At 54.4% G+C, this 23,698-nt stretch overlaps 4 protein-coding genes across 5 annotated transcripts in view; all 4 read right to left on the reverse strand.

Moving 5' to 3' along the window:
* Nucleotides 1–14: 14 nt before the first annotated feature.
* Nudt8 (nudix hydrolase 8) lies at nucleotides 15–1,701 on the reverse strand. The gene is made up of 4 exons (XM_052193892.1): nucleotides 1,231–1,701; nucleotides 766–898; nucleotides 412–489; nucleotides 15–322 (listed from the first exon to the last, which is right to left on the reverse strand). Exons 1-4 carry the CDS (start codon nucleotides 1,422–1,424, stop codon nucleotides 95–97), a joined length of 633 nt encoding a protein of 210 aa, XP_052049852.1. The 5' UTR covers nucleotides 1,425–1,701; the 3' UTR covers nucleotides 15–94.
* A 1,244-nt stretch (nucleotides 1,702–2,945) lies between these two features.
* Nucleotides 2,946–5,993, reverse strand: Tbx10 (T-box transcription factor 10). The gene is made up of 7 exons (XM_052193915.1): nucleotides 5,732–5,993; nucleotides 5,548–5,649; nucleotides 5,088–5,259; nucleotides 4,313–4,468; nucleotides 4,006–4,073; nucleotides 3,709–3,803; nucleotides 2,946–3,316 (listed from the first exon to the last, which is right to left on the reverse strand). The coding sequence occupies exons 1-7, from the start codon at nucleotides 5,881–5,883 to the stop codon at nucleotides 3,027–3,029; spliced, it is 1,035 nt and encodes a 344-aa protein (XP_052049875.1). The 5' UTR covers nucleotides 5,884–5,993; the 3' UTR covers nucleotides 2,946–3,026.
* A 6,118-nt stretch (nucleotides 5,994–12,111) lies between these two features.
* Acy3 (aminoacylase 3) lies at nucleotides 12,112–15,427 on the reverse strand. Of its 2 annotated transcripts, none has more exons than XM_052193843.1 (7): nucleotides 15,290–15,427; nucleotides 14,585–14,959; nucleotides 13,971–14,166; nucleotides 13,665–13,758; nucleotides 13,409–13,516; nucleotides 13,199–13,308; nucleotides 12,112–12,448 (listed from the first exon to the last, which is right to left on the reverse strand). In XM_052193843.1, exons 2-7 carry the CDS (start codon nucleotides 14,818–14,820, stop codon nucleotides 12,233–12,235), a joined length of 960 nt encoding a protein of 319 aa, XP_052049803.1. In that variant the 5' UTR covers nucleotides 14,821–14,959; nucleotides 15,290–15,427; the 3' UTR covers nucleotides 12,112–12,232. The 2 variants fall into 2 exon arrangements, with proteins under 2 accessions (XP_052049803.1, XP_052049792.1); XM_052193832.1 differs by having other exon boundaries at nucleotides 14,585–15,082.
* A 6,991-nt stretch (nucleotides 15,428–22,418) lies between these two features.
* Nucleotides 22,419–23,698, reverse strand: part of LOC127693205 (aldehyde dehydrogenase family 3 member B2) — a 3,730-nt gene continuing 2,450 nt past the window's right edge. Inside the window, exons 6-8 of the mRNA XM_052193824.1 lie at nucleotides 23,462–23,628; nucleotides 22,864–22,963; nucleotides 22,419–22,603 (exon numbers count right to left, since the gene is read on the reverse strand). Of these exons, the coding sequence (XP_052049784.1) occupies nucleotides 22,419–22,603; nucleotides 22,864–22,963; nucleotides 23,462–23,628 (452 nt within the window). The remainder of the gene's footprint in view (nucleotides 22,604–22,863; nucleotides 22,964–23,461; nucleotides 23,629–23,698) is intronic.

The raw sequence follows: 23,698 nt of genomic DNA on the forward strand, positions 1-23,698 counted from the left end.
AAGATGCCAGAGGAGAATCATCAAACACTCTTTTAATCAGTTCTGGAGTAGCCTGGCCAAATGAAGGTAGAGGCACTGAAAGGCCAGGCGGGCCTCAACCCTTAGGCAGCTGGGGGACAGCTAGGGAGGGCTGGTAGGTGCCAGGGGCCAGCAGCTTCAGGGTGAACTCAGTGATGACAGCTGTGAGGCCCCAGACACGGTGTGGCCCATGCAAGAAGACAGGCAGTGTGTAGCTGAAGTGGCCACCCTTGCAGAAGTGGGTATACCCCTGGTTCTGTGTCTGCAGTAAGTGGGCCAGAGACAGCTCAAATACGTCATCCACCTGTAGGCAAGAGACAGAGAGAGGGTGGGCAGAGGACTGCCTGTGAATCCCTTGTAGGACAGCCCAACTCCCCAGTACCCCCTCTTCACCTCCTCAGGGTTGGGCCTAAGGCTCTGCAGATCCAGTGGGCCCACGCTGGCAAGCACTGGGATTATGGTTGCCTTTTCCTGGGGCAGGAGAAAGGTGAACAGTCAGGAGGAGCAAACTTATGAAGCAGACCCTACTCTGCTATCCAGAGGCCTTGGGCAGTCATGGCCAAGTCCTCCAGTCCTTGTCCTTGGTTTCTTGCCATGCTGCCTCACAGGTTCCCCTTACCTGTACTACCCGAAAAATCTCCCACTTGTCATTCAAGCGCAGGTCAATGCAGCCTACCCTGCAAGCCTCCCTGGAGGGAGCAGGGCTGGGCTAGGAGTACTGAGTGTGATAGGATGAGGGTGGCTCACCCGGTCATACACTGGCTGCAGGACACCCCACACGTGCTCCTTGGACACCTCTAGGCCCAGCTCCTCCTGGGTCTCCCGAAGGGCCGTATGTATTACATCTTGGTCGTCGGGATCACACTTACCGCCTGGGAAACTAAATGGGCAGAGGGAATCTTGGGACCACAAGGCGTCAGGAGGCAGTTTACCTCCCTGGGCCATTAGAGAAAGGGGGACAGGCACTGGAGTTACAGATTAAGGCTTGAGGGTCTGGCAGCTGGCTAAGACACCCCATGTCTGCCTATGGTGTCCCAGTGGTGCAGATAGCGACCCCGGGTGTTCTCAATTTCAGCCGAGAGCGAAGCCAAAGAAGGGTAGCCCGGGATCGCCTCTCTCCAGTCTACGGTAAGGGGCAGAGTCCTGTTTGTGAAGGGAAAAATTCAGAGGGGTATGCAGGCCACTGGTAGTGCGCCGGCAAGGCCGGCGTACCTGACTTCCCCTTTGTGCCTCCCAACCAGGCGACTAGAGCGCAGCGTGTAGAGCAGCGCCGGGACCCCGCGCACCAGGCACAGCGGCACAAGCACTGCGGCCGCTGCGGGCCGCGAGCGTAGCCGGGCAGTGGTCCGTGCTAGCAGCTGCCGGCAGCGCTGCTCGTCCTCCGCGGACAGGCAATCAGGCAGCATGTCCCAGACGTCCGAGACACAAGGGGCATCCGCCGGCAAGGGAGAGGACACCGGCAGCGCGCAAGCTCCGGCGCGGGGCGGGGCCTAAGTGGGAGCCGGAAGGAGGCGTGCCCTCGGAGAGGCGTGGCTTCCCGGAGCCGGGTATGAGAGGAGGACAGGCACGGGACTGCCCTTGCAAAACCTCAGGTGCCGGCGGCACGGGGCCTGCTGGGGTAGAGCCTCCGAGATGGACGAGGCAGTGGCTGCCGGGGCGGGACCTCGGAGGAGTTCGAGCGGAGGCCTGCTGAGGCGGAGCCGCGGAGACCGTCGGGGGTGTGGCTTAAGGCGGGCTTTGCTGCTATTGGGCGACAGAGATGGCATTTGGGGCATCTGGGGTGGAGTTTGCTAGATGAGGGCAGAAGTGGTTTTGTGTTCAGGGACCAGAGCGCCACCTAAAGGAAAGACGTGGCCTAGAGCTGATGGAAGGCGTGTTCGGAAAAGCTGGCCAGCTTGGCTTGAGTTCCTTGCCGGGGGGCCGTGACTTCCCTATCGGTGTGGCCCAGTCGGTTTGGACTCGGTGTTTCTGGAACGCTTGAGTAACCTGAGTTTGATGGGTCCTGATTTCGGGTTCGGGAGTTGGGATGTCTGGCTGCTGAAGATCTTCTGGGCCCCCTTTCTCTCGTCTCTTGGGTGTCCATGCTTTCCGGAACGTCTCACAGGAAGAGCTCCGGTTCGGAGCAGAGTCAGAGTCCTCCGGCGCCTCCCTCAGCCTATCCCACCAGACTCGAGCGACAGGACTTCAACCCGGACTTTACCTCCAGATCTCCAAGTGTACACCCATCCCTACTTTGGCCTGTGAGATCCCTATCATATTAGGCACATTTCGATGGCCCCTGGGGCTCAGGATCAGCCTTAGAGCTGCATTTAAATAGAATGACGAGGGCTGGAGAGATGGCTCAGCAGTTAAGAGCACTGGCTACACTTCTGAAGATCCTGAGTTCAAATCCCAGCAACCACATGGTGGCTTACAACCTTCTTCTGGTCTGTCTAAAGACAACTACAGTGTAATTACATATAATAAATAAATAAATATTTTTAAAAAAATAGAATGACGAGTGCCAACTGTACTTTGCTGTGTGACTGTGAGCAGAAACCTCTGAGCCACTTCCATCCTTATATGGGTGCACAAAATAGGGAACACAGCAGGTTAACCGCAGCCTTGCTGGTGTAGTCAGTTATCATCACCCTGTACTCTGGGTCTAGCTTTTGGAGACTTGTAAAGGTGATGGGACTGTGTGGTCTGAGAGTTCCTGTGGACAGAAGCACTGTGACTGCTGTTGCCAAGCAGTTTAATGTGGAGGAAGGACAATCGAAGCAGGATTTAGAGGCGTCATCCTGGGGTGGGGGGCGGGGGCAGGGGCGGGGACGGGAGGCAGGGCAAGATTCAGGGCTTTTGAGTAGGAAGTAGGCGGGACTCCAAGGCCAGCAGGCCCCAGACTGGCTTTGAGGCAGGAACCACTACCACCAGGGCCTCCAGTTGCACTGCTCTCCTGAAGAGATGTCTTACAGAGAAGGGCAGGAGAGCTGGGGCACAGGGTGAGAGGCTTCCACAGCCCTTGGCCATCACTGGGAGTCTTGGTTAGGCACCAGGCACAAGGCAGAGGTGGGCAGGAGCCCCAGCCCAGCTGTGAGGATTGGGTCTTCCTGGTCTCCAGCAGTGCTAATGTTGGGGAGAGGGTAAGGTGCCAGCCGAGCTCTTGAGGTCCCGGCATGGCTTGGGGGTCCAGGGTACAGGTTCTGGTAAGGGAGGGGTCTGTAGGTGGCAGGGGCCAGTAGGACATCCGGGGCAGGCAGCAGCTGATGGTGTGGCTGAGTAGGGGTCCTGGAACCGGAAACTGAAGCTTTGCTGGTGTCTGAGGGAGAAAACGGTTTGAATGGACCAGATTTGCCCTCACATCCCCAGTCCTAACAGTGAGGCCTACCTTGTCTGTCTTGTCCCTGGCCGTACATCTCGGCCTGTGTAGTCTTTGTCCTTGTTCTTTGCCTGGCCTTTCTTCCTTACCTTCTCTATCCACCGTCTCCCAGTCCCAAGCTGAGCTTTTAGTCTCCAGTGCCCAACTCAGGATCCACCTCCTCCAGGAAGCCCAGCAGGCACCCCTCCTTTGCTCCAAACCCTGTCCCTGCCCTGCTCTCTCCAGTGCCTTCCTGCCCAGGTAGGGCTCGGGGATGAGGACGTAGCCCATCATGGTGAAGCCCCTTCCTGGAGGCCTCAGTGCCTGCCGTTGTGTTTGGGTTGGGTCCTCACCTTTCTCTCGTTCTGCAGAGCCCTTAAGCAGGCAGGGACCAAGGCTGCTACGACTCCGGGCAGGGACACTGAGCAAAGGCCGGGGGGTCACAGGCCTGAAGATAGGGCAAGCAGGAATGGGTAAGAGGCAAGGGAGCCCGCCCCCAGATGTTTTGGTCAGAGTCAGATAGGGGATCCCAGGGCAAACTAGAGGACATGACCATGAAGCAGTGAGGAGTGAAGTCCTTAGGAGCTGCCTGGGATGGAGAGGCAGGGCAAAGCTGGGCTTAGAGCAAGAAGGCAGGAGTGAGACGATACCATGAGTCCGGGTCAGCCTCTCTGAAGCCTTTGGCAAAGGGGTTGCTGGCAATTTTCAGCTGTGTGATCTACAGAAAGAAAGTATAGTTGTGGCCTGGGCTCCAGCCATTGAGCCCTGGAAGCCCACACTTCCCAGAAGCCACTCTGTCCTCTGGGAACTCCAGTCAGCAGGACGCAGACCCCTGCCCCCAGCCCAGGATCTCCAGTGCCAGCAGGAAGGCAGATGGCGAGGGGACAGAGGCACCTCCGGCCTCAGTCTCTGCCCCTCAGAGCTGAGCTGGCCCTCGGGAGCTGTGGGGCGACCCACCCGGTGGTTCTGATAGGCGGTCACAGCTGTGAACTGCGTCTCTGTGAAGACAAAGGACTTGAAGTTTTCCTGGGCGTAGCGGGCGCTGTCCTTGCGTGGGTCCACGAAGACCACGTGGAAACGGGGCTGATAACGATGCATGGAATTGAGGATGATCTGCAGGAGGGCGGGAGCTGAGTGCAGGGGTGGAGCTGGTGCGGCCACCCTCCCTGGGCCCAGGACTCCTTTACCCCCTCTTCTTGCCCACTGTCCACCGGGAGCTTTGCCTTCAGAACTATGTAGAACTTGACTATCACCTTGTAGCAGCCCTGGTCATCTTTCACCCAATCTCCTCAGCTGCCTCCCTGCCTCCACACCATTCCTTATGCCCATTCACCACACAGCAGCCAGGCAAGACACACCCACCTGCTCTAACCCCTGTAGCTTCGACCCACAGAGAGGTAAAGCCTGGGTTCTCACCTCAGGCTCTTGGCCCTGTGGGACAACCTCCCTCCCCACCCCTCAATGCCCCCCCATCCTTGTCCAGCCCCACTGGAAGTCTCCTTGCAGTTTCTCTGCTCCCTCCATGTTTTCTGGTCTCAGGATCTTAGCTCAGGCTAACCCCTAGGCCTCAGACGGCTTCCCCTCTCGCCTCCTCTTCCTCTCTTCCTTTAGATGTCCATGCCAATACCACACAGCCCTGCCAGCTAGCTCCAGGCTTTATCACAATCACAGTCCCACCCCCTTGTGCCTGGCTCTGTCCCTCCCCACGACAGCCCAGTGGCCTGTGCCTCACGTGGCCGTTGTCGTCCATCAGGTTGTTGGTCAGCTTGAGTTTGTCAAAGGACACAATCTGCCGCATCCACTGGGCACCCTTGGCTGGCGAGTCAGGGTGGAAGTGCACTCTGCCAGGTGTGGCAGGGTCGGCCTTGCCCGCCACCAGCCAGGCCGAACTGTGGAAGGCGTACCTGGGGGAGCAGAGGGAGAGGTCAGGGGTCATTCCTGCCCTACTCGTAACCACCAGGTGATGGTGAAGACACTGAGCCTCCCCTTGTCATGCTCAGTCCACCTGGTGGGCATCTTTGCTTCTTAATTGTGTATGCCTCAGGCTAGCCCATTCGCCCTTTCTTCTGCCTAAGACCTGTTGCTCTAGGCTGGCCCCCCCTGGTGTGGACTCAGAAGGGCTCCTCCTCACCCTGTCTGCCCTTAGGGTCACGTTCCTGTTCTCAGCACCTTCGCTCCCTCGCGGGCCTGACCTGTATCTCTTGTCGTCCAGTGGGATGAAGTCCATGAGCAGGACGTAGTCAGCCAGCGTGTCCATGCCTAAGATCTTCACCTGGAAGGTCGGGAACATCCTCCTGTGGGAGGGAGGTGCTCAGCCGGGCTCTGCCCCTCCCCCGGCCCCGGCCCCGGCCCAGCCCCCACTCTCCATGCCCACACCTGCCCGCTTTGGTGACAATCATCTCTGTGCCCAGCTGGTTGAATTCTTCCCACAGTGGCTTCATCTCTAGCTGCACCATCACGCTGGACACACGTGGGTTCTTGGGGCCCTGCCCAGTGGGCTCTGCCATGGCCTGGGTTTCTGTGGACATGGCGCAGGAACCTGAGGGGAATGGTGTCCCCAGTGGGGACTCCCAGCTGGTGCTGGTCACAGGACAGGTATCTGGAGGAGCAAGTACCCCAAGGCCAGCAGACAGGAAGACTGTGGAGAGAGGGTGAATCAGTCCCGGTCAGCCTGACTCACCGTCCCTTCAACCTCATCTTTCAGACTGTGCCTGTGTCCCTGTCTTCTGTCCCCAGTACTGTCAGCCAACATCACTCCACAGTTAGTTACTATGAACTTCTCTTCTTTAGTTTTTCCCTGAGACAAGGCCTCATGTAGCCCAGGCTGGCCTCAAACTCATTATGTAACCAAAGATATACTTAAACTTCTGATCCTTTTGCCTCCGCTTCCCAGGGCCTAGAGTAACAGGCATGTGTCACCACGACTATTTGGGTAGGAGTGTTGAGGCTTGGTGATATTTGGTAGCCAAGACTGGCCACAAACTAGAGGGAATCCTCCTCCTGCCTTAGCTTTTCAAGTGCTAGGATTATAGCCACTGTGCCTAATTTAAAGTCTTTCCCCAGCAAGATCCTGGAAGGTAGAGCCAAGCAGCTGCATGGCTGTGGGCAAATTGTCTCACCTCCTGGACCCCCAGTTTCCCCATCTCAGAGGGCAGACAATGCATTGGTGAGAGCACAGTGGGGCACGCAGGAGGCTCTTCAGAGGAGCTGATTAAGCTGTGTGGAGCTCCCCAGTTCTGTTTGATGGGAAGGAGGCTGAAGGGAGCTCTCAGATCATACAAGTGATCTTCCCCAGACCCTAAAACCTGAGCTGTTTCCCCAGCAAAACCTTTACACTGTGGCTAAGTGTGCATAATGTAAACTTTACCATGCTAACCGTGTTTCAGCTCACAGCATTAGGACACTCATGGCTGTGAATGCCCCCTCCCTGTTCTGGACAGTCTCAGTCATCATTTGCAGCACAAGCCTTGGCCAAAAGCTTCCAAACGCTCCAGTCTTTTATTTAAATGATAATACTTGGGCTGTGAGACAGCTCAGCAGGTAAAGGAGCTTGCTGCCAAGCCCGAATACCTGGTTCGATTCCCAGGACTGAGGTGGAGAAGGAGAGATCCACCTTTGCTTACCCCCTGACTTGCTGTGCACACACTGGGCTGGTTTACTTTCAATTGTTCTGGTAAACGTGACTGAAAGTGCATTGAGGAAGAAAGGGTTATTTTGGCTCTCAGGTCGCAGTCCTTCACCAGGGAAGTCTGGCAGGAGCTTGGAGGCAGGAGCTGACGCAGAGGCCATGGGGGAAGCCTGCTGATTGGCTTTCTCCTCATGGCTTGTTCTGCCTGCTTTGTTATCCAATTTAGGACCAGCTGCCCAGGGGTGGTACCACACACCAGTGGGCTGCATCCTTCACATCAATCACTAATCAAGAAAGTGCCCTGTAGGCATGCTCACAGGCCAATCCGATGCAAGCAATCCCTCCGGTGAGGTTCCCGCTTCCAAAATGTCTGGTTAGTATGAAGTGGACAGCTAACCAGCACACACAGAAGAATTAAATAGTAATGAAAAAATGACCTCCCCCAAGCTGGGCACACAACACACAGTTGGTAGATTCCTTGCCTACTGTGCACAAAATTCTGGGCTCAGTTCCCATTGTGACATTAAAAATATATGCAACATGGTGGGTGGTGGCCAGCACTTGAGAGATAGAAGCAGGAGGGTCAGAAGGTCAAGGCTCTCCTCAGCTACATAGTGTGTTGAGGCTGGCCTGGGCTACACGAGACCCTGTCTCCCTGTCCCTGTCTCCCTGTCCCGGTCTCAAATATATATTAAAGAGGAAGTAAAGGAAATTTAATGAGTAAACAAAACGGATAAGACTCTGATTCCAAAACTACAAACAAAACAAAGGTACTAGTTTCAGTAAGATACTGGCCAGCCATCAAGATGACTGTGCGGACAAGAAAAGAACCTAGAATTTAACAAATGTGAGCGGAATTATGGAGAAGTTGGAATCCTAGGGTTAGTGGGAATATAAAACAGTGCAGCCTTTGAAGATCAGAGGTTCCTTACAAAACTAAACAGAATCAGCAAAGTAGGAACCCAAGCACAGGTGTCTGCACACCCACCCCAGGGATGCCCTGCTTTGGTAGCCAAAAGGCAGAAGCAATCGAGTGTCCACTGACAGACAGGTAGATGAAGAATGTAGCCCACAATGGCATACTACTCACCCTTCAAAGGAAAGGGCTTTCTGATGCAGTGGGGAGAGACGGGGAGAACATTCTGCTATGTGAGATAGGCCAGAAGCACAAGGCAGGTCTGTATAATTCTATTCACAGATGGTGAAAAAAATTACAGAAACACAGAAAGTGGGGGTTTCCAGGACAGGCAGAGGAGGAAATGTTCAGTTGGGATGAAAATTTCAGCTTAGCCGGGTGGTGGTGGCACACGCCTGTAATCCCAGCATTCTGGGAGGCAGAGGCAGGTGGATTTCTGAGTTCTAGGCCAGCCTGGTCTACAGAGTGAGTTCCAGCACAGCCAGGACTATACAGAGAAACCTTGTCTCGGAAAAAAAAAAAAAAAAAACCCAACAAATCCAAAAAAACCCAACCCCCCCCCCAAAAAAAAGAAAGTTTCAGCTTTATAAGATGGGCAAAACAATAAGCAGACTGTGGTTAGGGGCACACAGCCGTGAATGTCCTAATGCCACGAGCTATATGTTTTCACATAGTCAGCCCGGTAAGCATTGTATTCCGTGTGCTCACTACGGTTTGAAGGCACCGCTGGGGTGTAGCTCAGCCACCGAGCACTTGCCTAGCGTCCATGGGGATTGGTTTTCATGCCCAGCACTAGGTTTTAAAGGAGGGTATTTGGGACCAGATGTGGTGCACATCTGTACTCACAGTGCTTGGGGACTGAAGTCACCCTTAGGGATGCAGTGACTTAGGTAAGTCTCAGCTACATGAGCCCTCTGCTTAGAATACAACAAACAAACAAACAAACAAACAAAAAACCAAAAATTTGTGGAGAACATTCCAGTAAGGGTCTGAGAATGGGAGGATCCAAGGAATTTGTTGTGGGCAGGAGTGAGGAGGCAAGGCCTCCATTCCCAGCTAAGCAAGAGCAAAGGGCACTCACTATTGGACAGGTGGGGGGCTGGAGGGGCCTCTCCGCAGGCAGACAACACATAAGTCTCATTTCCATAGCCAACAAGATGGAGGAGAATACCAGCTCCACAGAAGTTGCCCTCTGACCTCCTGCAAACGTTCTGTGGCTATCCTACCCCCGCCATGCACACCCACATGCATATATGTGTAGGAATATGTGCATGCAATGATTATGAATGATAAAGAGACGGGTGGCTGGAGGTGTCTTAGCATGACACCACTGGAGGGCTTACAGAGCATGGGCGGACAAGGTCTGGGCCATGTCCTCTGCAGCCCTGATGCACAAGAGCGATCCGTGAGGCTGAGCCCATGCTTACCTGCCATGCGGACAGCCGAATCTAAGCTCAGGCTAGGCTGCAGCCTCGCCCGGGGAGGGGAGCCAGTGAGCTACAGAGGACTGCTTCCTGTGCTCAGCCGCCCACCTCACTCCCACGCAGGCCCAGGTCCCCAGTTCTCAGTACTTCCCTGTCCAAATTCCTGGCTGAGGCTCTTCCTCCTGAGCTGGACACTTGGTCTGTATGTTCATAAAGCCCGGCTCTGGGATGTTCTGGTGGGCGTCTCCAAACCACCTCTGAGTGTAATGTCTGGAGCTGGGCCACTGGCTGGGTTTGGCTCTGGAGACAGGCTCATGCGGAAGGGGGCAGGTGGGAAGGTTGTGACGTTGCAAAACTCCCCCTCTCCTCTCCTGGTCCTCACTCCCTTCTCCAGCTAAGAGGCCTCCCAGCTATTCCTGATCAATGGGCCCCAGTGTAGGTGGGGGCGGGGTGCCATCTTGAGGACAGCCTGGTGTCCACAGGGGCCAGGCTCTGCCTAGATGGAAGGGCTGAAGGGGAGGCAGCAGGAGAGGCAGCAGATGCGGGTTAAGTGCAGAGGTGGTGCCCTCTCTCCTAGCCTGAGACCCCGGCCTACTGGTATTGTCCCCACAAGCTTCCAGCTTGTCCCTGCAATGGACAGGCGGGAAAGACGAGAGAGGCAGAGGGAACTCCAGATTGGGTGGTAAGATATTCAGACTCTCCTGCCAGTCCAGTGCCTCAGTGTCCCTGACTTCAGTGAACAGTGTCTCTGTGATGGGCCAGCCTTAGCTGAAGAGCACCATAGCATGGGTTACCACTCACGTGACGGTCACCTATCATCTCCATTAGGTAGACTGAGGCAGGCTGAGCATCCGCTGTGCACACGGGTCTCTCTCCAGCCTTGCCGGACACCTCTCCAAGGTTCCCCATCTTTTCTACGGGAAACCTAGTCACTGCCCAGAGGTTGGGCTTCCTCTAAGCCAAGGCTTCCTTCCTTGAGAGCATCCCTTGACTAGCTGCCTGTACTTAACAGCCCACGTGGTCAGGTTACCTCCGCCCACCCTGCCAGGGAGTATCCAGACCCTGCAGAGTCTTGTGCTAGAGGCTGTGCAGAGGCTTGTGTTAGAGGCTGTGCAGAGGCTTGTGTTAGAGGCTGTGCAGAGGCTTGTGTTAGAGGCTGTGCAGAGGCTTGTGTTAGAGGCTGTGTTCATAGAGGCCATGGCCTTTGCCAGGGCAAACAGGGGCAGAACCTAAGCCATGGCTGGAGGGGAGCTTTCCTCTTCTAACACTTGGGGCACAGGCTAGAGAGACCGGCCTCTCCCTGCCAGTCATCCAGTGCCCCTCAGACCCAGATTCCAGCCTGAAGCTGGAGACATGGAGACGGAGACATGCGTGTGCACACACACACACACACACACACACACACACACTGGGGATGCTGAGGGGGGACAGTTGAAAGGATCCCACCCCGCACAGATCCATACAATCCTGGACACTAACATTGGCTTTGGTGCTCTCAGCCAGGCAGGAAGGGTGCTGTCTGCAAGTCAAAGAGTGGCAGCATCTCCCAGGGTCCTCCAGTGAAGTGTGCCCCAGCCCTCCCGCCCCAGAATTCAGTGTGGTGGGTGGGAAGTAGAAGAGAAGAGAGAGGTTTGGGATCCTGTCCCAGACTTAGCTGCTCCTCCACAGCCCAGATTCTCAGAAGTGGGCTGGTCTACATGTAATGGGAAACACACACATATGAGCATGAACATGCTAAGTCACATGCCTACATGTACTCATGAACTCAAAGGCTTGTCCATGGCAGGACAGTGGGTGAGGCTTCTGTATGTGTACAGACTCACAGACAGGACGAGAACACGTGCACACACACTGCAAGGCAAGCCACCCTGCAGCCCTCCCTCCTGCCCCAGGCTCCTCTGGCCCCGCTGCCCTCTCATCCATCTTGCCTGCCAGCTGCTCCCTGGAGCACCCATATCCTTCACACCTTCTCATCTCACGGCTCAATACCAGGAGGCGGTGTGGCAGCCATGGCCGCAGGGAGACGGATGAGCCAGGCCACCTGCAGAGGCCCAGGGAGTTTGGGGGTGGGAGGGCAGAGCGCTGGGCCTGGACCCTGACCTTTCCTGAGTAGTTGGCAGTGTGCCTGCCCAGCAGGGCAGCAGTTGAGGGCTGGGGGACCATTGGGACCTTTCACGGGTCCCCTCATGTCTGTGTGGGGGTGGTTGAGAAGGTGGCAGTGAAGGGGCCTTGGCTGCTCTCTTGGGCTTCCTTCTGCCCAACCCCGCCCATCTCCTCCCAGCGCCCTTGCAGCTGGGCAGTTGTCCTGGGTGCACCCCGTCAGCATCCTGACTCCCCTGAGCCATCTGGAAATTCACATCTGGGCCGTGTGCCTAGCTTTGCACAGATCGCCTCAAATGAACACTGTGGGCCCGGGGCTCTTGGGACCACACACATACTCGGGTAGGTACAAACATGGGCAAGCACAGCTGTTCACACTTACATGGAAACATGCCAGGAGGGGGCTGGGCACCCCTGCCCCCACCGGGCTCCTGGAAGTCCATCTCCAGATCTTCCTCCACATATAGGATCTCTCTTTATCCCCAGGATGTGTGTGGCCAAATACAGACACAGAGATGGCTATCACTGGCCCCAGATCCCAGGTTACATTAGCTGGATCTCCTTCAGCATGCCCACATGTAAAGGTTCACACATGATCCTGTGGGCATTCCTCCCCTCCTCCGTCCACCTCCCTAGTCAAAGCCCAAACTAGGCAAAGAACAAGAACCGCATTTTTGGGCACAGTCTATTTTGTATCATGAGATCAGTTGTCTGGAAAGGGATATGGTGTCCAGAGTGAGACAGGGGACCCTGGGCTTGGGACCCATTGTTCAGATAGGGAAACTGAGGCCAGGCAGGAATGACTTGGGTTAGGGAGTTTGGGTGGAGCTGGGGGTCAACCCTGGCAGGGCAGGCACTGAGACGTGTATCTTCTCAGACTTCAGGAATGCCACGTGCTTCTCGTAGTAGGCAGCCTCATTAACAAACACAGGGTACACAGTGGAGTCCCCCTCATACAGTACGTCCTCTCCGTTGAACAGCTTGAAGATGGGTTCACCAGGCCTCAGTGGCTCAAAGTCATGGTCCTGGGAGAAGAGCCCCGGCCAATGTTGCTGGGGCTGTGACCTCTGCCCCTCACCCCACCCCCAACCCTGCCCCCAGGGAGTAACCCTACCCTTGCAAAGCAGCACTGCTTAGAGACAAGATTAGTTCTGAGAAATGTGTCACCAGGGTGATTTTGGTGTTTCAAGAACATCATGGTGTGTACTATGCAAATTAAAATGGCTATGATGTCATCAAGAAATACTCTCACTAGAATCACTCTTGTATACAGTCTCCTCTTTGACAAAGTATCAAACATGTTTATACTTTTTAAAGTAAAATCTCTAAAATATCTGTTGTTATACAGCATTTGCAAAGTGTATGGGCAGCTCTGGCTTAGGATGCTCTCCCAGATGTCATAAATGAGATTAAAATACTAAGACAGCTGTAAAAAAAAAAAAAAAAAAGCCGGGCGGTGGTGGCGCACACCTGTAATCCCAGCACTGTGGGAGGCAGAGTCAGGCGGATTTCTGAGTTCGAGGCCAGCCTGGTCTACAGAGTGAGTTCCAGGACAGCCATAGCTACACAGAGAAACCCTGTCTCGGAAAAGCCAAAAAAAAAAAAAAAAAGGCTACAAGACCATGTTTAACAACGACCCTTGCTCCAATTGCCAGGCTCAGGGAGGGGCTCTCGGTGCAGGTGTGGACTGGACCAACTTCCGGTTCGGTTCGGGATTCTAAGGTACTGGGGGCTCAGTTGGATGTTCAGGGTACCCCCGGCCCCACAACACAGACCTGCAGTTGAGGGTGTACAGTGCCCGCTAGGTCGCCATCTGTAGTACGCGGGAAGTCCACCTTGCCCAAGATCTTGTAGATATCCATCTCAAAGGCGGGGAAGTCCTTGTCTGTGTAGAGGCTCGGTGTGACCACTTGGCTCTCCGGTTTCTAGAAGCCAAGCCTTTCCTCAGACCTCAGTTTCCCTGCAAAGCTGCTGGAGGGTCTCACCTTGGTTAAAGAGCTCGATGAAGTCCAGAATGGCCGCCACCAGAGCTCGCATCAGGGAGAACAGGTCGGCCCGCAGCACGCCCTGAGGTTGGGGGCCGAGCTCCAGAGCTGGGGGCCGGGAAAGGAGAAGTGAGGCAGACGCCCCCCCCCCGAGGTCCTGCCCCCGTCCTGATTCTGCGCCTTTTCTCCGCCCCTCCTGGCTTCTCCCCCTCCCTGCGGACCCCGCCCGCCCTCCTCCCCACCCCCCCCAGCTCACAGATTCCATTCTTAGACACAGAGTCCACGCTGTAGGTCTCTGCCTCATGCGGCTCAAACTGTAAGAGGCGGCAGGGCAGCCCCGGGTTCTGCAGCTGTGGGGTGAGAGGGACCAGTGAGGATCCAGGCCTTCTTGAGAGGGGAAACTGAGGCACTGACGCTGAGAAGAGCAGTGTGCAGGGAGCACAGGGTCATCCACCCTGCCCCACCTCTTTTCCTTAGTTGGCAGGTTACAGTCTGGAGTACCTCAGGTGGCCCTGGTCCCTCTGCTCCCTCCCCACCCTCCCTTCTGCCCTCTAGGGACCACCTGTAGGTAGTGGCACAGGTGCAAGTTGAAGGAGCTTTGGGAGGCTTCAGAGATGAGGCAGACCCCAGTGTTCGCTGTGGTGTTGTGCAGGTCTAGGATAAAGTCAAAAGCCTGGCCTGTGCCCTTGGGACCCAGTAGCTGGTTCAACTCGCGGGCTCTCTTCACCTCATACAGGTCATCGGGGGTAGCCTTGGAACTGTGGGGAAAGGAATGGCGGACATCAGTCCCCATCATTTCAGGCTCCCTTTCCTTGGCTAAGTTCTCACCTTTAGGTGGGGGATTAGCTGGATGCTGCCTCCTACAAGAAGCCTTCCCTGACTGCTCTTGGCCAGGCCTCATGCTTCATGTAGGCCCACTTCCACCCGGGTCTTTTTCTGTGTCTCCAGAAAACCAGAGGCTCACACGTTGGTCCTGCTCCCCGCATGTGTCTCACTCCAGCTGGTAAGAGTCTGGCCTACAGGACAGACTTCCTGGAAGAGGTGCCATTGATCTGCGTCTCTCTAAACCATTTGGTCATTGAGACAAAGCAGAGATGCCTCGCCAGCTGCTGTGGCCAGTCTGTAGGGATGCTAGTACCTGGCTGTGGACCAGCCGGCCTGGCCGAGGGGACTCACCCAAGGAAGGTGAGGGTGAGGGTGCGGTTGAGATCACGGTCTATGTAACGGCGACAGACAGCTGTGGCTGCTGGGTTGGCCAGCACCGGCATGGCTGAGAAGCTGGGTCTCCGCAGCTCCCCTGGGTCCTGTAGCCAGTTCCGGGCCAGGTAGACGCCACACATCTCATTTCCGTGGGTGCCTCCCGTCACAGCCACACGGAGCAGGGGCTCCCGGGACCCAGGCAGGGAGGACATCCCAGCGCGGGCGAGAAGTGCACAAGAGACGTGGAGCAGAGTCCACGGAGCCCGGACAGTAGAGTGAGCTCCCCGGCTCTGAGGAGTCTGAGGCAGGAGGTTGCTCGTGGAGAGGTTGGTGGTGTCAGCTATGATCCACCTGTACCCAGAAGTCAAGTTCAAGACACCAGCAGCCAAGTTTTTGTCCCCTTTGCAACCCTAGTCCCTCTTCTGGAATGTTCTCAGGGCAAGTGTTGGTCTCCCCACTTTTCTCTCTGAGGACCTAAGATGAGAAGGGGGACTCAGACATTCAGAAGGTAGACTGTTCCCACCCACACCACCATTACCACAGAGCTATTTTATAGATGGTAAAGCCAATGCCGAGCTTTCCAGGGACCGTCACCCTCTAAGCTGTGCAGCAGGTGTCTGGGGTCCAGGCCACCTCTGCACCCTCCTCTGAACTTGTCAGGAGCCTCTGCGAGCCTCTTACCTTCTGGTTCGAGTCTGGGCTTCTCTAGGCCACAGGCCTAATGCATCCACCTCCTACGTGGCTGTATTCACAGGCCTGGTATTTACAGGCCTGCAGGTCCCAGGCAGGAAGTGTTTGTGCCAAGTTGGCAGAACACTGGAGGCGGGTAGCTGGGCTGAGAGCCATGTAGCCAAAGTTCGCAGGGCCCCACCCCTAGCGCCTAAGCTCTGCCCCCACTCCTCCTCGGCCTAATGGGTTCAGGTCTCTGGGGCCACAGGTTCCTGTCCTTGGGACAGTTCTACTTGCAAGGGTCTCTGGGGACTCAAGCTGGAAGCTGTGCCTGCCTAGAGATTCCTGACCTGGAACCATGTCTCCCTGTCCTCAGAAAGGACTTGGCTTTGCTGCCTGATGGTCCCTCAGGGGTAGACAGTGCCTGCCTGGTGCCCTGCTCAGATCCATGCGGAGAGGTGCTTTCTCTAAGGCGACTTAAGGCAGACAGCAGTGGGTAGTAACTTGGTTTTGGCCACAGCAGCCCTGTCCTTTTGGGGCCACCTTCCCTCTGCACCAGCCTCTGTCTTTGCAGTTCACAGCCCATCTTCCATTTCTTTAAAGCTGTGACCTATGGGGTTCAAATCTTATAGCTCACTGATACTTCAAACAAAACTGCAAAATGTTTTGCCTGGTCTTTGGGATGGCCTTCAAGGACTGTGACTGAAATGACTTTGTTTGCTCTGCATGTGGAAACTGAAGTTCAGCAGAGTAGCTAAGGGTATTCTGAACACAGGGACAGCTGGACCTGGAAGATAGGGTGTGATCCTTTCCTGTCCCTGATGCCTCTGTGGGGTCCTGGGGAAGTCCTGGTCCCCTGGCCCGCAGCTGTCAGTCCTCCTGAGCTCAGCTGGCAGGAGCCAAGAGCTGTTCAGAGGTCGCTGAGGAAAGAGGCAGTGAACCGTGCAGCCCACAGAACCATCCATTAACTCTGTCCGCTGGCTGCACGTTGGCTCTGAGGTCTGTCCTCGTGTCCCAGGATGTCCTGACGTTCTGGAGGAATGAGATCACAGTGCAGGTCCAAGCTTACAAGACAGTTTGGGTGTTCTGGGTGGCTGGGGCCCTCTGGGTAGCCTTATCAAAGTCACTTAGATCACACTCTAGGCTGAGTCTGCTCTCTTAGCAGACCCTACCCTGCCCCGTGGCACTGTCAGTGTGGGGACAGTGGAGCCCTGGGGCTCACCTTGGTTCTCATGAGGCCTGGCAGCTGTCTTTTGGCAGAGAGCAGGAAGCATAAGATCAGGAACCTTTTGTCAACAGTTCTTGGGGCGTTTACCAAGCCCCTTACCCACCACCCAGGGGACGAGTATCCTGTCTCCTTCCCGGCCCTGCTCGGCTCCAGCCTAAAGCCTTGGTGTTCAGTCTGAAGGCACCCCAGCTGCCAGGTTCCTGCTGACTCCTGCAGGGCCTTGCAAACTGGAACTGCTTAGCAACTTGGCTATTTAAGGGGGTGGGAGGGTTCAGGGTCCTTCCTGCCAGGAGGTTCAGCTATGTGGAGGCCACAGTGGGAAATGTCCTATTTCCTCAGCTGGCTCCAGCTTCTCTTGTTACTATGGGTTTGTAGAGTGGAAGTGGGGCTGAGAGCTAGCATAAAAGCAGAGTCCTAATTCTCCCTCCCCCTCCCCTCCTCCTCTATCCCTCTCTCTCCCCCTCCTCCCTTCCTCCCCCTTTATCCCTCCCCTCCCCCTCCTCCCTTCCTTCCCCTCTATCCCTTTCCTCCCCTCCCCTTCCCCTCTCTATCCCTCCCCTCTCCTCCCCCACTCTCCCCCTCCCTTCCCCCTTCCCCTCTCACTCTCTCTGCAGACACAGTTGTGAAGAGAAAGCTAGGGCTGGACTGATGAGTTATTCTTCTGAGCCCCAGGATGGAGAGGGCTCCTGCAAGCTCCTGACAAGCTGTGTGACCCGGAAAGAGGCAGCGTGTTCCAGGGGCCTTAGATCCTGCCTGGGGAATGAGGGTGAGGCCGCCCTGAGCTCAGGCAGCAGCGGGCTATAGCTGCCTGGGGCCTCAGGGAAGCGTTCCCCTGGAGGGAAAGCTGGGGCTGCGATAGAACAGGCGGGCAAGGGAAACAACTAGCCAAGCCAAGAGACCGTCTTTCTGACCAAGGCTCCATGTTTAATGGGTAGTTTCAAATCTAAAGGTGTGTGTGGGGGGTGGGGGGTGGGAATCCTTCCCCTAGAAGGCTGGGAACTCCCAAAAACGAGTTTGTTTGCTCAGCAGGTGGCTGGCTCCTCTCAGAATCTGCAGGTCCTTGGAGAACAAAAGACATCACCTCGGTCTAAAAGCTCCACCCTAGGTGGGCAGCTGTGGCAAACACCGCGGTGTGAGAAGGGCACAGGGGGCTTTTGCAGAGCAAGAACACCCCAAGGAGAGTGAGGGCTGGAGCCCAACATCTCTCTAGTTCGGGAAACTGAGGCCCAGAAATGCATCTGAACTAAGTTGCCACCACCTCACCCCTGCCACGGACCACCCCAATTGGGCATGGGGGTCCCTGGGATGAGGGTCCTCGAAGTCCAGGTGGGTAAGAATTTGGCAGTGACAAACAGAAACAAGCCCAGAGGCAGTTTGAATCTGAGCATATGTTGCAGCTCTCAAGCAGGGTTTTTTTGTTTGTTTGTTTTTTGTTTTTTGGATTTGTTTTTGTTGTTGTTTTGTTTTGTTTTGTCCCCCCCCCCCAGACAGGGTTTCTCGGTATAGCTCTGGCTGTCCTGGAACCCACTCTGTAGACCAGGCTGGCCTCCACCTCAGAAATCCGTCTGCCTCTGACTCCCATAGTGCTGGGATTACAGGCATGCACCACCACCGACCGGCTAGGGGTTTTTATATATTAAAAAAAAACAACAAATATTACAACTCTTAGAAACTATGTTCAGTGAAGCAATCACAAGTAACCAGTATTATCATTTGGCACATTAAAACACAAAAATCATCCAAGCATTACAACTCTAAAAATATGTATTACTGAATTACAGACAGGACAGGTAACATCATGATTAATATAAACCATCCTAGTATAGCAAATCTGAAAGGATGTATTCCGTGGGGCAGTCGTCCAGGGCTAGTGCATATTTCCAAGAGCAGGTTAATAAATCTTTATGGTCAATTATTGTTTAACATCTAATGTCTGATTTTTTTTAATAAATCTTCAATGGATAAATTTAAACTATTTTAATTCTTTCTATTTAAGGCATTCTTTACGATATACCAAAGCCCACCTATGATGACACACGTGTAGCCATATGAAATCTTATTGTTGGGAAAATTTTTATCTATCATGATACTATTATAATTATATAGTTTTGTAAGTGATTTATAAAGTGTTGGTTTTCCCAGGGATAAGGTCATGTTAGTGACCCCGACTCAAGGCCATGGTTTCTTACCCATTATTCTCGCTTAAGATCTTGGCCTAGGCTACCAGGAATGTTTAAATAAGAAAAGGAACAAAAGAAAACAAAACAGATAAATTGCCATGAGAGCTACAGCTCAATATGTTGTTCTGGGCAAGAGTTCCACACCTGGTTCCAGGAGGCCTCCTTTTGAAGCCTAATGCCTCAGTCTGTGGAAATTGTCACACAGATTTTACTGGGGTTGGGTGTGGCACACTCCCAAGTTGTAAATCTTGATCCAAGAAGGTCTGCGGCCAGAGATCCATGCCTGAGAATCGTGGACCCAGTGGCTTTGGAGGCCCAGGCCTGATCCTCTCCTCTCCTGATCAGGCTGTGGTCCCCTCTGTCTGCTCAGCCCTCTCTGGCCTGCCTCATATCTTGGTAAAAGTCTGACAGCCTTGTTCCCTGTGCCTGGTCTGCTGACCCCTCAGGAAGTGACACTGGCCACTGTCTTACCAGCTTTTCTCCAAACTCCCATCTCTGTCTGTCCTTCACGAATGACCTGCCATCTCCCTGAGGAACTCCCGAGGTGACATTGGGGACATGAGTGTGTGTCGTGTAGCTGATCCTCCAGCTTTCTTCTGGGATGGTTCCTCTTGGGACTTACAGCATCTGCCTGGGGTTTCCCTCCAAGGACTAGGGGTGACAGTCAGCCTTGTCTTTCTCTGAACATGCTTTGGATGCTGTGTGGAAGCCAGCCTCGGGAACGAGAGCCAGGCAAGGAAGGACCGATGAGGCTGTGCCAGGGACCAGCCGAGAGACCACATGGCCTCCACCTGGAGAATTGGGGAAGAACTGGACAGAAAGGGCCTGGGGATATGGGAAAGGGGCGTGGAGAGGAGTGCAGCCAGCACCACAACTGAGGAGGGTGAGGGCCCAGATGGCCTGAAAGGTTCAGTGAATCAGAAGTTCAAATTTTAAACTAGCTTACGTGGAAACCTGGAAGAGCAGCCACGTGTGGACTGACCAGGACATGGGCTTGTGGATGATTGGATAGAGGCACTTGGCCCCTTCTCAAGGGACACATGGCTAGTTGGGGGGAGGAAGAGAGAGGAAACAGCTGAGGGGTGACTTTGTTCCCTGCCCCTCAGCCCTCATGCACCTGCCTAATTAATTCAGGTACCAGGCAGGAACAGCTCTGGCTGGCTACTGGGGACAAGGCAGGCAGACAGAGCTGGCTTCTGTCCTCTTGTGTCAGCTTCTAGAGAACAGATGTTTGGACAGGAATCAACTTCAGTGGCCATGCAGAGGAGCATGGGACATCTCTTTGTAGTCCTCCGGAGGCCACTGAGAACTCTCTGTGGTCCACAGGCACGGTCCCCAGGAAGGGTTCTGCCTTTGCCTCTGCACCCTGTTAGGTAAGTCTTTTAGAACTTGGTGCTGCCTGTCAGGAGCTGAAGCTGTCACAGCCTAATGGACAGCATCCTGCTTCCTGGAACTGTGATAAAGGATCCATGACCAGAGCTGCTTAGAATGAATGATTTTACAGGCCTACACAAATCCATCATTGAAGAAAGTCAGGACAGGAACTCAAGGCAGGAACCTGATAGCAGGAACTTGAAGCAAAAGGCGTGAAGGGATGCTGCTTACTGGCTTGCTTCCCATGGCTTCTTCAGCCTGCCTCACTCCCACACCCCTGGACCCACTGCCCAGGGATGGTACCACCCACAGCGAGCTGGGCCTTCCCCATGAGACTCATTCACCAAGAAAATGACCTATACACTTGCCTGCAGGTCAATCTGATGGGGATGTTTTCTCTGTTGTGCTTTCCTCTTTCCAAATGACTCTAGTTCATGTCAAGTTGTCAAACAAACAAACAAAAACCTAACACAGCCTGCACAGGGCAGGAGGCCCCTTGCCATGGCCTGATACAGATACTTGCTTCTACCTGAGTCCTGCCTAATATCAAGCCAGGCCTTCCACTCCAGCCCTGGGTTCTGCTTCACACTGCCTCTCCACCACCTTCTCTGTTGCCAATCCCTTCAGCTCCTGCTCCAGTGCTGTCCTATGGCTTCTTCTTAATAACCGGGTGTCCTAGGATGGACGAAGGACAATGGCACCTGTATTTTCTATTTTCTTATGGTCTCTCTGGTACCTAATGACCACCGTGGGCCCAGCACCTAGGGCTGGTCCCACATGACCCCGCTCCCAAACCTGCCACTCACCTGCCCCCATGCGCTATCCCACCAGTCTGGTCATCATACCGCCTTATCCACCCATCTATATCCACACACTCCTCTGCCCTCAGCAGGTACCTCCCCTCTTTATTGTTCTCTCTTCCATCTATCCATAAGCCCCCGCTATGTGCCTCTGCTGTGTCCCCCATGTGCCATTCTGGAGATGCCATCACCCAACATTTCTAACATCATACTTCTTTTAATTTTCTCAACTGCAGCCCATTAGCTCAGGTTTACTGTGAGTGTAAGGATTAGGAACCCAGTAGCCAAGGCTGGAAACTGGGGTGGCTCCAGGATGGGGACTAGGGAAGAACAAAGGGCCAATCCCAGGGGTCAGGTATCCTGTCTACCCAGCCTCCAGCCCCACAATCCTCAACAAAGCTGACCCTCAGCTCTGCCCCTGCCATCCTCTATCAGCTCAACACAATCCTCTCTTGACTCGAAGCCTCAGTTTCCCTGTGTTTAGATGAAGCCTGAAGTTTTTTGTTTCTTGAGATAGGGTCTTTACAGACCTCTGGAATCATTTCGTAGACCAGGCTAGCCTTACAAAGATCAAAAGATCCACCTGTCTATGCCTCTGTTGGGATTCAAGACATGTGCCACACCACACCCAGAACAAATCCTCCATTTAAAAATATTTTGTTATTTTTATTCTCCATATATTAGTGTTTTGCCTTCATGTATATCTGCACATCACATACATGCTTGGTTTCTGCTGAGGCCAAGAAGGGTATTGGATGCCTTGGAGCTAGAGCTCCAGATGATTGTGTGCTGCCATGTGGGGTCTCGGGCTGAATCTTTTGGAAGAACAGTCAATGTTTTTAACCACTGAGCTATTTCTTTATGCCAAAGTTTCAAATTTCATATTCTGCCTCTCATTGCATCTTTCTAGGAGCAGAGATGTGGCTGGTACGTATGTACGCACCCCTGCCTGGGTCCAGAGCAGACATAACTAATCAACCATACTTTCCTTCCTATTCCTGCTGTTTCCTGGCTTGCCATTCTAGGAACAAACCTGTGTTCTGTCATTTCTACATCTTCTGGTACCATGAGCCATGAGTAAATCTTTTCCCCCTGAATTTGCCCATGTGAGGTCATTAAAGAGAAGCTACTGGAAAATAACTAATGAACACACTTCAGACAGATTCCACCAACCAGTCTGATCTGGGTTCATGATCATGTCACTTCAGGTGGGACGAAGCCACCCTCCAGATGTGGATGCAGTTGTGAACATCTGCTCTGTCTATCGGGATTCTGTTACAATCTAACAAAGTCTGTCCCCCTCAGTCACCAGATCTGCCCAGACTTGGTGAGGGAGCTTCTCTGTCTAAGCAGAAGGTCAGGAGGCTGCTGAGGGTGCTGTGCTATGAGAAGGGGCATACGTCTGCCTGGCTGCAGGTGTATTCAGAATTCGTTCCAGAAGTGGGGTGTTCACAGGCTGGGCCAGACACCAGCCTTTTAAGAACCACTGGGGACTTGGAAGCCGCTGAAAGCTCAGATAGGTTGGGGCAGGCAGCAGGAGAGAGGAGTCAGTGTGGCATTCACAGAAGGGTGCAGCTCTGGGACCCCATGGCCCAGCTTATCAGTTGTTGGTTCCAGGGACCATAAGGCGGGTAACGCAGGTCATTGAGCTTTTCTATTCCAGGGCTGCGCAGCAGACAGGCTCGCTGGTGGGAGAAGGTGTCAAAGGAGAACTTGCCATGGTACCTGCCCATCCCACTGTTGCCTGCAAGGACACACACACACACACACACAGAGAGAGAGAGAGAGAGTATGAAGACAGCACCTGGGCAGCCCTGGGAAACTCAAAGCTTGCAAGGGAGCTCAGAGAAGGGCAGGGCAATCAAATAATGATTTATAGATAGGGAAACTGAGGCCATCAGAGGCCCAGAACCTGGATCCAAGGGGAGGAGCAAAGAACTTTCTGGGACGGGGTAAGGAGGTAAGGGGTGGGGCTTGACTATGGGGGGTGGGGCAGGAACTCACCAACTCCCCCGAAGGGCAGAGCTGGTAGGGTCAGATAGAGGAAGCCATCGTTGCCTCCAAAGCCACCGCTGCTAGTGCGTTCCAACATCTGGTTCACGACCTGAAAGAGGCAGAAGTGAGCAGGGGTGGGTGGGTGAGTTCTGGCAGTCCCCTGGGGGAATAAAGTGTCCCCCCCTCTGCACTACCTCAGCAGTCCCTTATTTTAAGCACTCACTAGGGGGCGCACTTTACAATGCTTTTGGATCCCCACTGCAGCCAGGCAGGCACTGCCTATGGAGTCCTTAAAGGTGTTGTCCTTCAATCTCATAGGAGCTTGGCTTATTAGGAATTTTGCAGGGCTCAGAAGTGTGGACGGGCCTCCCTCGAACACTTCTTACTGTCAGTGGAGGCTGCCCCAGCCAGGACAGACAGCGTGCCAGTCACCCACCTGGCACCAGTGGTCCTGCCTGTGCCCTGTCTTCAGGTGTCTTTGTGCAGTATTCAATGGAACCAGGCTGGCTGCTAAAACTTGCAGCATTAGTCTAAAGCCCCAGCAGGGGGGTGTGACCAGTCTGCCCTTTTTCACCCAAGCTGTGGCCCTAGCCCTGAAAAGCCCCACCTGGCTGTTGTTGGAATAGGCATACAGCGCCAGGGGCTTCTCCCGCCGCTTGATGAACTCAATGGCCTCATCCAGGCTCCTCACAGTCACCAGGGGCAGGATGGGCCCAAAGATCTCCTCCTGCATCACGGGCTCTGTCTCCTGCACATCCACTAACACCGTAGGGGCTGCAATGCAAGAGGCAACCCAGCCTCACCCATAGGCAAGACCGTGTTCAGAAAAGGGGGCTCTAATCAG

This window comes from Apodemus sylvaticus, chromosome 1 (assembly GCF_947179515.1).
Source record: "Apodemus sylvaticus chromosome 1, mApoSyl1.1, whole genome shotgun sequence".
Taxonomy (NCBI): Eukaryota; Metazoa; Chordata; class Mammalia; order Rodentia; family Muridae; genus Apodemus; species Apodemus sylvaticus.